This window comes from Lepus europaeus, chromosome 6 (genome assembly GCF_033115175.1).
Source record: "Lepus europaeus isolate LE1 chromosome 6, mLepTim1.pri, whole genome shotgun sequence".
Classification (NCBI taxonomy): domain Eukaryota; kingdom Metazoa; phylum Chordata; class Mammalia; order Lagomorpha; family Leporidae; genus Lepus; species Lepus europaeus.
This window is the reverse complement of record NC_084832.1, coordinates 119,302,338-119,317,666: the sequence shown is the minus strand read 5'-3', so window position 1 is coordinate 119,317,666 and position 15,329 is coordinate 119,302,338. Positions and strand designations below refer to the sequence as shown.

The 15,329-nt window shown below is 49.0% G+C and overlaps 1 protein-coding gene across 13 annotated transcripts in view; it reads right to left on the bottom strand.

Moving 5' to 3' along the window:
• Positions 1–15,329, bottom strand: part of BMAL2 (basic helix-loop-helix ARNT like 2) — a 68,764-nt gene that overhangs the window by 33,823 nt on the left and 19,612 nt on the right. For 10 of the 13 annotated variants that reach the window (XR_009866249.1, XM_062194998.1, XM_062194990.1 and 7 more), the window contains exons 2-5: positions 14,443–14,581; positions 8,197–8,375; positions 3,334–3,413; positions 1,377–1,469 (exon numbers count right to left, since the gene is read on the bottom strand). Coding sequence is in view for 12 of the 13 variants with exons in the window: in XM_062194998.1 (XP_062050982.1) it covers positions 1,377–1,469; positions 3,334–3,413; positions 8,197–8,375; positions 14,443–14,581 (491 nt within the window). In the remaining variant the exon portion in view is untranslated. The remainder of the gene's footprint in view (positions 1–1,376; positions 1,470–3,333; positions 3,414–8,196; positions 8,376–14,442; positions 14,582–15,329) is intronic. The other 3 variants (XM_062194999.1, XM_062194994.1, XM_062195000.1) reach the window with 3 other exon arrangements.

Below are 15,329 nucleotides of genomic sequence, written 5' to 3'. Positions count from 1 at the left end.
TGATGACAGAAGTAGCCTCAGTTGTGTGCCACTGAGACATCTCATACAGAAAAAAAAAAAATAATAATCCAGTCATCCGATTTAGATATCAGTACTGTAAGTCTACATTCAGAGCTTTCTACTCTACAGCAAACCAGGTTGATGAATCTAAAAAGCTGGAAACCATATAATGACAGAAATCCAAATATCCCCCTGGGTGGCCATGAGACTTTATAGAGCCCTAAAATCCAGTCAGTGGCCCCATGGGACTGGATGTCACATCACTAGTTTGGAATGTAAGTGTGACCCTGAAGTGTCAGTTACTTGTGCATGTGTGCGTGTCTGTGTGCATGCCTGTGAGCATGTGTGTTCTGCGTCTCCCACCAGGAGGTGGAACCATCAGGTCTTGCCCCACTCTAGTGTCTGCAGCTATAACCAGCTGCATGAGTCACCGGCACTCCAGCCTTCTGTGCTCTGGTTCACAACACCACTCCTTCTGTTTAACTTGTTGTCTACGATGGCTGCAACTAACGGGAGCTGATCAAGGACGAAGCTGTGTTCATCTGATTTCTTCTGCATATGTATTCACACTGGGGGATGAGTTTCAGCATGGTACACTCTGAGCAGTGAGGACAGTGCTCACTAATGAGGAAGTAACTACAAGCTACTTAAATAAAAAATGCATTTCAGCGTTTCATGCTATAGATTGTACCAAAAGTTACGGTACAAGGCATGCAACTTAAACAATAATGTGGTATCGTGCAGGGACTAAGAAGGGTGACTGAACTTTTCAGACACTCTATTTAGCCTTTACAACTCGAGACACACGTGGCAGCATCACTTCAATGTTGTACTCAGGAAGAAGCTGAGGGTCAGTACCATCAACTAACGTGCTGACAGCTGGGAGTGAACATTAATGTCAACAAGAAAATCCCATTCTCCTGGCACACATCTTTCAATCTCTCTTGGGAGTTTCTATCTTGGCCAAACCCAATCCCATGTCCACTGGAAAAAAAGGATTTGGAAAACAAGGTTCAACATATCTATCTGTTCAAAATCGTAAAACATTGTGTGGAGGGCCACCACTGGATGCTGGTTCAAGTCCCAGCTGCTCCACTTCCAATCTAGCTCCCTGCTATGCACCTGGGAAAGCAGCAGAGGATGGCCCAAGTGCATGGGCTCCTGCCACTCATGTTGGAGACCTGAATGAAGTTCCAGGCTCCTGATTTCAACTTGGCCCAGTCCCTCCACTGCGGCCATTTGGGGAGAGAACATGAGGATGGAAGAACACTCTCTCTGTCTCTCCCTCTCTCGCTGAAACTCTTTCAAATAAATAAAATAAAGTAAATCTTAAAAAAAAAAAACACTGTGTGGGAAATACTTTCAGTTTTAGATACCTGATCATAATTGAGTATTTTGGAGACCGATTTAGAAACGAAAAGAATTTTTCCTCTTTCACATCCAACCACAAATAGGAAGCCTTCTGCAGTCTAGGATTTAAGAAAATAAAAGTGTTTCAAAATATCTTCTGTTACACACACACACACACACACTGATTTGGAGGATATTATGGCCAAGAAAGCTAAGAGTGGTCACAGACCTAGTAAAACTTATCTTAAAAAATCTTGCTAAGATGTAAAACAATTCATTTAAAAAATGTTAAAGTGAAACTCAGTCTAAACTCATGTTTGTTTTTGCACTGAAAGTTCAGCCATGGAATAACTAGCTGAGACATTTCTTAATATAAAAACTGCCTTTGGGACAGGTGAATGGAACCAGTAGTTAAGACGCTACTTGGGAACAAAGTATCCCATGTCATAGTGCCTAGGTTCGAGTACCAGCACCACTTCCAATTCTAGCTCCCTGCTAATGTGCACCCTGGGAGGCAGTAGGCCATGGTTCACATACTTGGGTCCCTGCCACCCAGGTGAGAGCCACAGATGGAATTCCTGGCTCCTGCCTCAGCCTGGCCCAGTCCTGGCTATTATGGCCATTTGAGAACTCTCTTTGTTTCTCTTCCTCTGTTTCTCTCATTGCCTTTCAAATAAACGAAAAAAGGTTCTTAAAATTATCTTTACCAAATTCTATCATATTGCAAAAGGAGACTCTGTAAAGACACAAAAACACATCAATAATGTCAATAATGACGGCTTGTGGGTGTGCTGGGGTGGAAGGATGGCACTGACTGGGTCAAGGCAGGGCTCAGCATATTCCACTGCATAGCTTTTTATGCTTTTTGAAAAATGATGAGCTACTGCTCATTCAAAACCAAGTTTAAAAAACCTAACATATGATCCACTTCCATGAGGCGTCCCCAGCCAAGCCCCTGTGACTCAACCTTTAAGAAAGTGACTGTGGATGGATGTGGAGGAGGAATGTGGCGCCCCCACCTGACCTGCTGGAAACAGACATGAGGTGAGCTGGGCAGACCTGATCTATGGGACAGAACCACAATCACACAAAGTTGTGACAGTAAAAAACGAAAAGCCCAAATCAATGACTGCAGAGAAGCTTTGAGAGCATGCCAAATACTCCTTCCTCTTGAGAAATCATGTTATTTCCAAAGAATACCTTAAAATTCTTCTCAGGAATATTATATTGCAATTGAGTAGCTCAACCAACAGAATGGCTTTCTAAAAAAAGTAAAATTAAAAAAAAAATGGACAAAAATAAGACGGGCTTTCAGAAAAGTTCACTGAAAATGAAAGTAAAAGGTAAGTTTATATGGGGAAAAATTTTTGAAACCTATGCATGATATTTTCATAATATACATTTTCTAAGAATTTTTTGAAGACTCTGTATGTATATATAAAGAATCTTTGTATTTAATCAGACCATGGCTAAACTTCCGTAGTCAGAGCACAAGATCAATAATCTTAGCACCTGCTGGGTACAAGATAAGTCAATTAATTACATGGTCATATTTACCCTGTCAAGTAAACCTCCACAGCTATGACTATGAAAACTCAGAAATATGAAGGGATGAGGACAAAATGCCCACCCCCCATCCATTCATCTTCAGGGGCAGGAACCTGAAGGACATGGGGCAGACTGGGCAGACGGCTGTGAAGGAGTAGAGACTGTGGGGAGAGTTTGCACAGTCTGAGAGCCTCACGTCAGGCACTGGAAGGGACGAGCACTGAAACAAGCTGTGCTCCGTATTTTGCACAGCGTCTCTGTTTTATTAGCCCCAACTAATGGCTAGTTCTGTATCTCAGATTTCTATATTGAAGGAAATACAGTGTAATATAGAGCCCTGTGTGTTTCTCAAAGGAAACTACAGAAATTCTGCCTTTTGTTCAAATAAAAATGAAAGGGCAAATGCAGCTTATACAAAAATATCTCATTACTTACCTGAAGGATTAAATGTCTGAGTTCACTGTCCTGAATAAATGAAGGCCTATAATTACCATCGACATAAGAATTTGTCAAGCCTAAAAACAAACAAATCGAAAAGTCACAGAAAACAGAGAGGGAAATGAAGTTAGCACTCAGTGCACATTAGCGATCCTGCTGCACTGCTGCTGTGATGGTGATGGTGATGGTGATGGTGATGGTGATGGTGGTGGTGGTGGTGGTGGTGGTGATGGTGATGGTGATGGTGATGATGCTGGTAATAATAAGGATGGAGGAGGTGGTGTCTTCTCTTCACACTCCCTAAAACCTCTTCCACAATCATTCTCGTACCTGGTTATTACCAGAGCAAAATAGGTTCCTTATAGATGGGAAATTACTGGAATCACAGATTCCTTTAAAGTCAACAGTCAACACAGCAAGAGCTTTAAGAAGAAAGCATTACAATGAAATGCACATGCACCATTATTCAAGAATTTAATTATTTTGATAGTTCTTAGTTATTAAAACTTATATGAATTATTTTAAATGGAGAGATTCTGAAATTCTGAACCAATTTTATAGATTTATAATATTTTCAAGTAAGGAAACCCCTTTAAAGATCATATGGAGACTTCTAATAATAAACACACTATGTAAGGGACGTGAAATGACGCATTTTAAGTCCTGAGCATGGAAGGAGAGAGGGAAAGAAGTGCTCAGACCCCTTGTGTCCAGAGCCCACCCTCCGACCCTGCCACGAGAAAGCCCTTGGTAGCTATAAGGTGGCGCAGAGCCAGGCCAAGAGTCTGGGTGCCATATTCCCAGGACACACTGGTGATTCACAAGTCAATCAACCTTCCCCCCTTTGGATCCCCCACCTCGCCAGTCCCACCCCTCTTCCTGGGGAGAGCCACAGTCTGGCCCCTGAATGGATTTGCCACCCAACTTACTGATTACCTCAGTACTGGGAGAAGAGAAACCCAGAAAGCAAAATCAGCTCAGGCCACGACTGGGTTATGTTTCTGCAGACTGACAGCCCAAGCACTGGCAAGGCAAAATCTCTGTCAGAATCGTTATGGAATCATCTTCCATCCTGGGCCTCCGAGAACTCTTCCAAGTGGGTTCTTGTTACCACGGAGCCTCCGGGCAGGACCCCAGGGCAGGGGATTGAGAAAGGGGTCAAAGATGCAGATTGTGAGTGCCAGGCGGGGTTCAACAACAGCAGGACCCTGAGCAAGGCGGTGACACTTCTGGCCAGGCTGGAAGCCAGGCTGGTGGGGCTTGCACAGCAGGCAGGAGCTGGGGAAAAGCTGTCAATCAGCCAGAAGGGTGGCCCTGACTGGACGGCTGGGTGGCTGAGGGCAGACTCAGGAGACCACCAGAGCCCTGGAGCAGGGCTGATGCTAGGGTGAGGCTGCTTAGCAAAGCGATGACAGCTATAATATTCTGTACACTTGCCCATGGCAAGTCACAGACTTGGCTCTCAGAATAATGATGGCCCAAACACATACAGCCATGTGACCCCTTCCCTCATCCAAAAGAAAGGATCGAAACAACAATGCCACCACCTCCTCTTACTCTGACCACCTCCCCACTGGGAAATGCTGTGTGTGTGTTATTCTTGGCTTCTAGCAATCTCACAAGGCAAATGCATGCCATGTCCAGGAGCCATGGCAGGGACCCCTGCACTCTTTGCCCCAGTGTGTGTGGGTGAGTCAGACTGTGGGCTCCCAACGTGGTTGTAAGCCAATGTCAGCAACGCATGGGAGATGAGGACAGGGAGGAAGGAGGAGTGCCTGGGCAGTGTCAGGACGAGTTCACACTCTGATGCAGCCCCAGTTCACGATCACGTCCTCATCATTAAATCTTGCAAGGGACTGAGTGTGCAAGGGGAGGGGGCCCTTGCCCTTTACCCGGATAATGGGAAGAGCACTCAGATAGGGAGCAGTTAGAATAGACAGAAAAACAGCTGATCTAGCAGATAGAAAAACAGTGTTTCTCCATCCTCTGCCTTAAAAGTAACTATGCTATGGGTCAGATGACACAATCCACAAACAACCACTGACGAGCCAGCCTCTCAGCTGTTGCAGGGCAGTCTGGGTGGAGGACACAGACCCAGTGGCCCTCCATCACCTCACCTGGGAGCAGCACTGACACAGGAGCTAGACAGGCCCTGTGGGTGAACACTGGGCCCTCCACTTCTGCCCGGGATCCGTGCCTCACCCCAGAACTCCTTCTGGATTTGGAAGCATGCCTCTGTGATGCACAGCTTCCAGGCCCTCCCATTGGTAACCCTGCTGGAAGCCCTCAGGCAAGCTATGACGACCTGGTCTTGGGTCTGTCCCCCATCAGACTATGAGCCCCTGTGGACACAGATTTTGCTTCATTCCTTTTCTTTCTTTCTTTCTTTCTTTTTTTTTTTTTTTTTTTTTTTTTTTTTTTTTTTTTTTTTGATAGGCAGAGTTAGACAGTGAGAGAGAGAAAGGTCTTCCTTCCATTGGTTCACACCTCAAATGGCTGCTAAGGCCAGCGCGCTGCGCCGATCCGAAGCCAGGAGCCAGGTGCTTCCTCCTGGTCTCCCATGCGGGAGCAGGGCCCAAGCACTTGGGCCATCCTCCACTGCACTCCCGGGCCACAGCAGAGAGCTGGACTGGAAGAGGAGTAACCAGGACAGAATCCTGTGCTCCGACCGGGACTAAAACCTGGAGTGCCAGCGCTGCAGGCGGAGGATTAGCTTAGTGAGCCGCAGCGCCAGCCGCTTTGTTCCTTTTCTTATTTATTTATTTCTCTTTATTTGAAAGGCAGAACAACAGGGAGAAGGAGAGACAGAGAGAGAGAGAGATCTTCCACTTCTGGCACATTCCCCAAATGGCCACAACAGCCAGGACCAGTCTGGAGCCCTGAACTCAACCCAGGACTTTCACACAGGGCGTGGGGACCCAAGCATTTGACCCATCATCTGCTAGTACCCAAGGTATGCGCGAGCAGGAAGCTGGATCGGAAAGGCAGAGTAGCAGGGATTTGAACTCAGGAACTCTGACAAGAGATGTAGGTGCCCCACCTGCCTCCCCTGCTCCCTCCGCACAGCCTCAGCACAGAGCAGCAGCGCAGTCGATGCTGGATCCATTTCTGCTGAACACGGTATGGGTCCTCCTCCCAAAGGGCCCTGCAGATGTGAAAATGCTTGGGCAACTTCAGTGCTGCAATCAAGTGACCTCCACTGAGGCTGCCATGTTTCACTGCTGAAAGATTTAAGGGAAACACTGCATGCAATGTAGCCAAGCCCCAGTAGTGGGTAAAAGAGAACCTTATTTCACAATAGACTATTAGGAAAGTAAGATCTCCAATCATGGTCCCAAAAGGACACTCCAGGAATCTGGGAGTTTTGGACTGCTCTGGAGTACTGTTCTAGGCTTGGTAAAATCCCTACACTGATTAGTAATGATCTACAGAATCACACTGAAATTTGTCTCAAAAAATATTAATAGGGGCCAGCGCTGTGGCGCAGCGGGTTAAAGCCCTGGCCTGAGGCGCCAGCATCCCATATGGGTGCCAGTTCCAGTCCCGGCTGCTCCTCTTCCAATCCAGCTCTCTGCTATGGCCTGGGATGGCAGTGGAGGATGGCCCAAGTGCTTGGGCCCCTGCAGATGCATGGGAGACCAGGAAGAAGCTCCCAGCTCCTGGCTTCAAATCAGCTCAGCTCCAGCCATCACAGATATTTGGGGAGTGAACCAACAGACAGATGACCTTTCTCTCAGTCTGTATGTCTACTTCTCAAATGAATTTTAAAAATCTTTTTAAAAAAAGTTTCTTTTAAAGAGTTTGTGGATAGGGCAGCTGTTTGATGCAGTATTTACAATGCTGCTTGGGATGTGCATACCACACCAGAGTGCCTGGTTCCAGTCTCAGCCCCTCTGCCTCCAATACAACTTGCTGCTAATATGCACCTTGGCAGTCAGCTGGTGACAGCTCAAGCACTTGGGTCCCTGTCACCCATACAGGAGACCAGAATGAAGTCCATGACTCCCGGCCAAGGCTGTTTCAGGTATTTGGGTAGTGAAACACCAGGTAGAAGGCTTCTCTATCTCCCTCCCTCCCTCCCTCTCTCTCTCCCTCTCCCCCTCCCCCACCTATCTCTCACTGTTTCTCTGCCATTCAAATAAACATAAAGAAAGAACATGTGAACAAATTTTTTTGGAAAAAGTTTGTGGAAAAATAGAAAAAAAGATAAGTTTATCTTGGTGCAAAAAATAACAATTTGAAATCCATGCACAGTTTTTTCATAATATACATTTTTCATGAACTTTTTGTATTACTCTTCCATTTAAAATTCAAGGTCAAGTTGAGGAACTGCTGAAGTCAGCAGTGACTACACAGACACCAAGAGACCATAGCAGAGGCCCTTCCTCACCCAGTGTCCAGCCACATGAGAAAACCCTGGCCTAGGAAGGTATGAAGCATTTCTAAGTACTACCAATAAATTTCAATGAAGTTTTAAGAGAAATGGCTGAACTCAAGGAAATTTTCTTTTCAAAGCCTGTAAGTGTCCTAATGACTTAGAATTTTAATGATGAATCCTACACGTCTACCCGTCTACTTCCGAAGTAGAGAGGAGTGCAGGCAGGTAGCATTCCTTCATGTTACACAAGGGACTATAGGCGGAAACACAAGGGCTTTCCAAGTTCAGAGAGTAAGCTGCAGACAAAGCTCTTACAAGAACCTTGTTTCCTGACATCTGAGTCAGCTCCCTCCACATACAGACTACGGGCAAGCATCACAGTTAGGGCTGACCAAGTGGAACGACGCATGGTGCAGTCTCGGCGCCAGCAGAACCACCCACCAGAGAGCTCAGTCACATGGCCGGCATCGTTCCAAGCTCACCTTTTAAGGACTGCAGGTGCTGCACGGCCATCCTAAGGACAGTGAGTTTGTCCAGCTTCCTGGCCATGGGGCCACACAGAGGGATCATGGCAGACAGCTCCTCAATCAGGCCGTTCATCTTGTCTCTCCTCCGCTTCTCAGTTTGGCTATGAGCTTCCTTCCGAGGGAAAAAGAGCATCCTGTACATTGAACACGGAGAGACCCACGGTCACCCACAGGTGCTCCTGGGGCAGGTGTTGAGTCCAGCAGGCCCACACGGTTCTCCGGCCCAGAGTGGGTGTGGGTACCCTTGCAGTCAAAGTGAACACCCCTCAGACACTGGCACAAGCAAATGGCAGCCTCTCTCACCTGGCTTCTGTGGCTTCCTCCCCCTCTCACTCCCTGCTGGGCTCAGTCCCCTGGGATCCTTGCTCAGTTCTCTCCCCTGCAATGCTGGTAGATGTCACAATTCGTAGCTTGGGGCCTTCCTTCCCTCTCTGTAATTCACCTGGGAGGTCTCCCTCATACCCACTCAGAGGCTACCCCAGTTACACCCCTACCTCAGTCAACTGTACCCAGTACCCCACTTCTGGAGCTAGAATTGCACATGCCAGCATCCACAAGCACCTTCAAATTCAGGAAGCCCCAGACAGAATGCACTGCCTGCCACGTGGCCTGCTGTCAGTTCTTCCTCCACCACTCCCGACAGACTGCTCACGCTGGGTTTATCTGCAGGTGACCCAGCGGCATCCATGCTACTCCCTCCCTCTCCTTCCCTGTGAGGAACCAAACAGTCACGAACTCCTGAACCCTACTTAAATACTTTTCTCTTCCTCTCCATGCACCCCGGCCCTACGATGCCTCAGAAGTCTTTTAAGTGGATGCCTTTTCCAGTGTCTTCCCCTCCCAGCCTCTCTTAGGACTTCCAGAATTTTCCTCCTAAACAAATCAAACCATCCCAATCCCACGCATATAACGTCCCCACGCCCCACACCACCCAAGATGTCTGCTCAGACTCCTTCATGACATCCCGAGGTTCTTGGGAAACTCGCTCCTGCCTCCACCTCCGGTTGTATTTCTTCCACATCTTTTCCTGACAGCTCCCAGTGTTCCACAGCGGCAAGGCTCAGCAACTTACTCTTCCTCAAACACCACACTGTCCCCCATCACCCCATGCCTGCTCATCACTAAGTGTCCCTTCTATACAACAGGGGCCAAAGATGTCACAAAGAACATGTATCATAAAAAAACTACCCATGAACTTGGAAAGTTTTTGCACCAAAATAAACTTCCCCTTTAATTCGATAGTCCACAATTTTTCTTAAAATGTATTCATTTGAGAGAGAGAAGGAGAGAGACAAAGCTCCCATTCTCTGCACACAAGGGCCCCAACTGCACACAAGGGCCTGAGACTGAAGTCACGAGCCAGGAACTCCACCCAGATCTCCCATGTGGGTAGCAGGGACCTAACTATTTGAGCCATCACTGCTGCCTCCCAGGGAATGCATCAGCAGGAAGCCGGAGTCAGGAGCAGGAGCCAGACGTGAACTCGGATACTCCAATATGGGAAGCGGGTATCCCAAGGAGTGTCTTCCTTCTAAGCCAAATGCCAGCCACTCTCCACCAACTTCCTGAAATACCTTCATATTCTCTTTTTTCCTCGTTTACTTGACCATTTTTGTATCAGAAATGCCAGACCAACCAACAAAAAAGACCACACATAAATGCTTGTGCTCTTACACGGACAGCAGCAATGCCATGGCTCTGGGCACGCATTCCCCTTTGAGACAGGCAGCTGCAGGGTGCATAAACACAACACAATCAGCTCCAGGGATCACAGGCCACGAGGCAGGCCACGCATTAGAGGCCATCAGAGGCACTGAATCCAGACCTACACGGTATGTTTCACCGCAGCAGACGTGTAAGAGACCGCAGTGCACATGCGTGCAGGGGAAGGGCTTGCTGTCTGTCTCCCTCCACCTCCGTCCCCACCTCGTCCACACGCACCTGGGGTCTCGACGCTCCTGACAGTCCTGCCCGTGTCCCTGGAGCTGAGCACACCCGAACCCTCCCAGAACCCCAGCCCTGGGCCACCCTGGGAGAGACTGGGCAGGGTGGGCGGGGAGGGACGCCGCACCGGCCAGCCGGAGGAGCGGGGGTCGCGGTCTCCGCAGAGCAGGAATGGCGGTGGAGGCAGCCTCTGCAAGCGAGGCTCGAGCGGCGAGACAAGGCCCCTTGCTCAGAACTGGCTGGCACCGCTGGGGTCGCGCTGCGGCGGCCGCGCCATGACACCCTGGGTGAATTCTTCCGGGGACAGCCGGCCGTCTCCTTGGTGTCCGTTGTCCGCTCGCGTCAGGAGGACACTCTTCCTCGGGCCTTCTCATCACTGAGGCCGCCATGTTGCAGCTAGCCTGCCCGACCTCGCGCGTCTCCTGACGGCTCACGTGGCCGCTGCCGCTCACGTGAGCGTCCGCCCCAGCATGCCCCGCGAGGTCGGGCTCAGCGTCGCGACGGCTGACGTAGCCGCTGCCGCTCACGTGAGCGTCCGCCCCAGCATGCCCCGCGAGGTCGGGCTCAGCGTCGTGACGGCTGACGTAACCACTGCCGCTCACGTGAGCATCTGCCCCAGCATGCCCCGCGAGGTAGGGCTCAGCGTCAAAACGATCTCCCGGAAGTCGACGCCCTTGGCAAACATGGAGGCGCTGCCCTGAGGCCAAGAAGGCTGGTAGGTGTTCCGGAGCTCGGTCACGGTCAGGTGTCCGGCGGGACCGTGCTTGGGGAAGCCCTTGCGCCGCTCCTGCAGCTCGTGGTCCGTGACCTCCGTGTTCTCCCTCGGGTCCTGCAGCACCTCGGGCCGCACCTCTGCTCGCCCATGGCGCCTGGCGGCCACTACACCCAGAGCCAAACAGAGGCTGAGATGGAGCAGGGGGTAGGGCCCCCAGCCGCTGCTTCCACACCCTTGGCGGGTCATTAGACCATGCTCCAGCTCCAGCGCAAGATGCGGTCTCCCAGCTTCCCAAGCAGAGCCCACGTTTGCCCCTGGAGGCTGCCTAGGACGAGCGTTGAGGCAAGGCCGGCGGCAGTTGGGAGCGCCCACGTCTGCCATGTGCTCACCACCATGCACAAAGATGAGAGAGCGAGCGAAGGTGATGCCATCCGCGTCTGCGGCCCGCACCTTTGTGTCCTTAGAAACATGCTGTTCTGAGATGGGCAGCTGTCACTTGCATCTCAAAGCTCACCCACCTCGACGTGCACCCTCGAACGTGTGACAACCACTGGTTTCCTTTACAGCGGGAGGCAATTTCCTGCCATAATCTCGTGCACTGCTGTTGCTTCTGCCTAAAATGCCTTCTCACTCCCGCCCTGCAGGCTCACTGCCAGCGCCACTCAGGATTCGGTCTAAGGGTGGGAGTTTGGCCTAGCACTTAGGATGCCGACTGACACACCCATGTCCCATTTTAGAGTGCCTGGGTCCGAATGCTGGCCCTGCTCCTGATTCCGGGTTCTTGCCAACAGGTAATGGGAGGCAACGGGTAAAGGTTCAAGTTAGTTGGGTTCCTGCCACTCAAGGAGACGGATAGTTCTTGGCACCCAGCTTCAGCCCAGCCCAGGCCATTGTGGGCCTCTCTGGGAGATGAACTAGCAGGTGGGCTTTGTCTTTCTGTGCGTGTGATGTGTACGTATGTGTATGTGTTATATGTATATGTACGGGTGTGTGTGTGTGTGTGTGTCTGCCTTTCACATATTTTTTAAGGCTACAATTTACTGGGAAACAGCTTTCTGGCATAATGGGTAAAGCCACTGCCTGCAGTGCCATTGCCCTATATGGGCTTTGGTTCGAGTCCCAGCTTCCAGCTAACGCACCTAGGAGAGCAGTAGCAGATGGCCCAAGTGCTTGGGCCCCTGCACCCACGTGGGAGACCCTGGAAGAAGCACCTGGCTTTGGATTGGCCATTTGGAGAGTGAACCACGGGATGGAAGATCTCTTTGTCTCTCTAACTCTACCTTTCAAATAAATAAATAAATCTTTAAAAAAAAAAAAAAAGAGTACAATTTAACTTAAGTCAACTTCTCCAGGAAGCCATCCTTCACTCCTGATCTTAACTTTATTTAAATGCTCACCACTCTTCATTGCCATACTTCCCGGGGTGCCTATTATTCCAGCTATCTGATGTACAGTCATGATTTGTCTCTTCCCACACTTTTTTTTTTTCTCATGTAAGTGTTTCTTGTGTCTTACTATGTCTTTCGCTCCTAGTCTATTGGGTGTCCCATAATAGGTTCTCAACAAATTTTTAAAAGACTGCATGCCAGGGGCAAGTGTCACAGCACAGGGGGGTTAAGCTGCCACGTAGGGTACCCTCATCCCGTATCAGAGTGTGGTTCTAGTCCTAACAGCTCTGCCTTTGATTCAGCTCCCTGCTAATGCATCCTATGAAGCAGCAGATGGTGGTCCAAGTGCGTGGGTCCCTGCTACCCATGTGGGAGACCCCGTGGAGTTTCAGACCTCTGGCTTCAGCCTGGACCAGTCCTGGCTGCTGTAGACATTTGGGAAGTGAAGCAGGGTGTAAGATCTCTCTTTCCCTCTCTCTCTGTCTGCCTTTCAAGCAGATGAAAGTAAATAAACATAGTTTTTAAGAAAATTCAATATTTCATAGAATCTTCATCAAAGACCTTTTTAAAGAACCAGCTCTCCAGTAGAAACATTCTCATACATTCTTGTTGAAAAATGCCCAATACCTTGTATCTGCTGACGGGCTTTCATGCCCTGAGTTGTCAGCAGGAAGGTTACTGTATAACCAATACTTCATAAAACCCAGCATTTCCTTACAGGAGATGGAAAGGGGGATGGAAGGAGGACTGGGGCAGAATGGAGGAGGTCTGGGAGAGGTAATGAGCAAAGCAAGAGGAATCGTATTTTTCCTGCCTCTGTGGTTGTGGCCTTGGTACCCAGTATGGAAGGGACTACATCACAGCCCAGGGCTTCTCTGGCACTGACATCTCTATCCCTGGTGAAAGAAGGCAAGCAAAGGGATTCTGGGGAAGCTTTCCCACCATTCCTCCTGCCGTGACTCCTGAGCCGGAAGAAAGCAGACCTTGGGTCACCCCCACTCAGATGTGCTAGCCCTTCAAGGGCTAGAACTGCCCTGTCCAGTTGCAGAGAGACAGGAAGCTGGGAGAAATGCAGGAAAGACCACACTAAGGACCTGGCATTCCAAGGAGGTGTGTGGTGCCAGACACTTCTGAGTGCTGGCTTCTTCATTTTCTAAAATGTGGGCAGTCAAGTAAATGATCATTAGTGTTGCTTGCTGCCCCAAAGGCGAATCTGTCAGAACTTGCCTGGTGTCCAGTATTTCCCCTAGGGCTGCACCCATTTTCCCACCCACCTGCCAGGTCAACGTAAGGTCTCAACTGTGCTGCTCACGTGACAAGAAACTGCACTCCTCTAGCACGTGGTGTTCCCACGCCAACAGCCACAGCCTTCTTACCCACTAAGAACAGTGGTGCTTAGGATTCTAGGACTAAGGGAGACAGTAAGAAGGACTAACTAAGTAGGGACTATCAACTGATCACATAGAACAAGTACAGCCAACAGCTCTGGGCAGACTGCACCCTGGGCCCCTGCAGTTCCCACACGCATCCCTGTTGTTGATGGGAGACACTAAGAAGCCAGGCACCCTGCGATCGTGGAAAATCTCCCCATCGGTCACACAGATTGTGCTGTCTTGGGGAATGAAGCTAGATTATAACAGCGTATTAGGAAGAACTAAGTCAAAAAAGAATGGATGTTTCATTCCATCCTCATCTCCTCCCCCTACTCAGAATCTCCCCTGCATAGTCACGTGAAGAGTCAGCTGAAGGGGAGTCGCTCCAGATGGCTTGCTTTATTTTCCCCGGGTGTTTTCCCCATGCAAACCCTAGCTTTGGAGAGGCAACTAAGAATATTTTGAACAAGGAACTGGTGAGTATTCTCAACACTGACCATAACTATGATCTACTTGGGTTTACATGGGAAGTAAGAGTTTTACATGACTCAACTGGCCCCTAGTGCTGAAGTGTTTCCATCAGGAAGGCAGGTGCTGTGCTGGGAACATAAACATCCAACACATTGTCTCTTTCAGACCTCCCTTCTGCACAGCCTCCTGGACACCTGGCTGCCTTCAGAGTTGGGTGGAAAAGTCCAGATGTTCCCTGCTCCTCAGAAACAATTCATCATTTAAAAAGCACACAAAGACTTGACGGTATTTGATTAAGAAATTCACTTACTGGGGTGGATCCAAATCACTTCCTCTGCGTTTTCTTGGAAAGTCCACGCCACGCGAGCTGAAGGGTGCAGCGGCTGCTGGGCTCACGTGCCTGGAAACCGATGGAGCAATGCACTGGTTCCCCTCTACCAGCCCTTGACCTACAGCAGATAAAGCACAGCAAGACATTTCAGTTCTAACTTTAGAAAATTTCTGAGGGGAGAGAGTAAGCTCCCATTTGCTAGCTTGCTCCCCCAAATGCCTGCAATGAGCAGAGGGGACTGGGCCAAGGCTAGGAACAGGGAACCCAGTCCAGGTATCCCATAAGGGTGGCAGGGACCCAACTACTTGAGCCATCCCTGCTGCCGCCCAGAGTCTGCACTAGCAGGAAGCTGGAGTCAGGCCCGCAGCTGGCTGTCAAGTGTGGGCTATGGGTGTCTCAACTGCCATCTTACCCACTAGGCTAAATGCCAGTTCCAGTACTGTTTCACAGGTTGGTGTTAGTGAGCATTAATGGAAGCCAAATGCTGTTTCTTACCACTAACATGTCACTTTAAGATGCTTAGTCACAGGATAGACAGAAATGAAGTACTAATGGACACTATTCAACAACAATGCCAGCTATAAATAGTATTATACATTATGAAAATACTTGCTCAGTGAGATTTGAAATACTGTATATATCATAGTATTTATTATGGGATAAATACTCTAAGATACCTAATTTAGGTAGAGGATACATCTTTTTAAATTAATTTTTTATTTATAAACGGAAACAAATTTCACGTATTTCAAACATAGAGATTTAAGAGCATCCCTCCCTCCCTCCTTCCCTTCCTCACTGCCATTCTCCCACTTCCTTCCTTTCTTATTTTTCTTCTAATTTTCACAATGACATACTTTCTATCT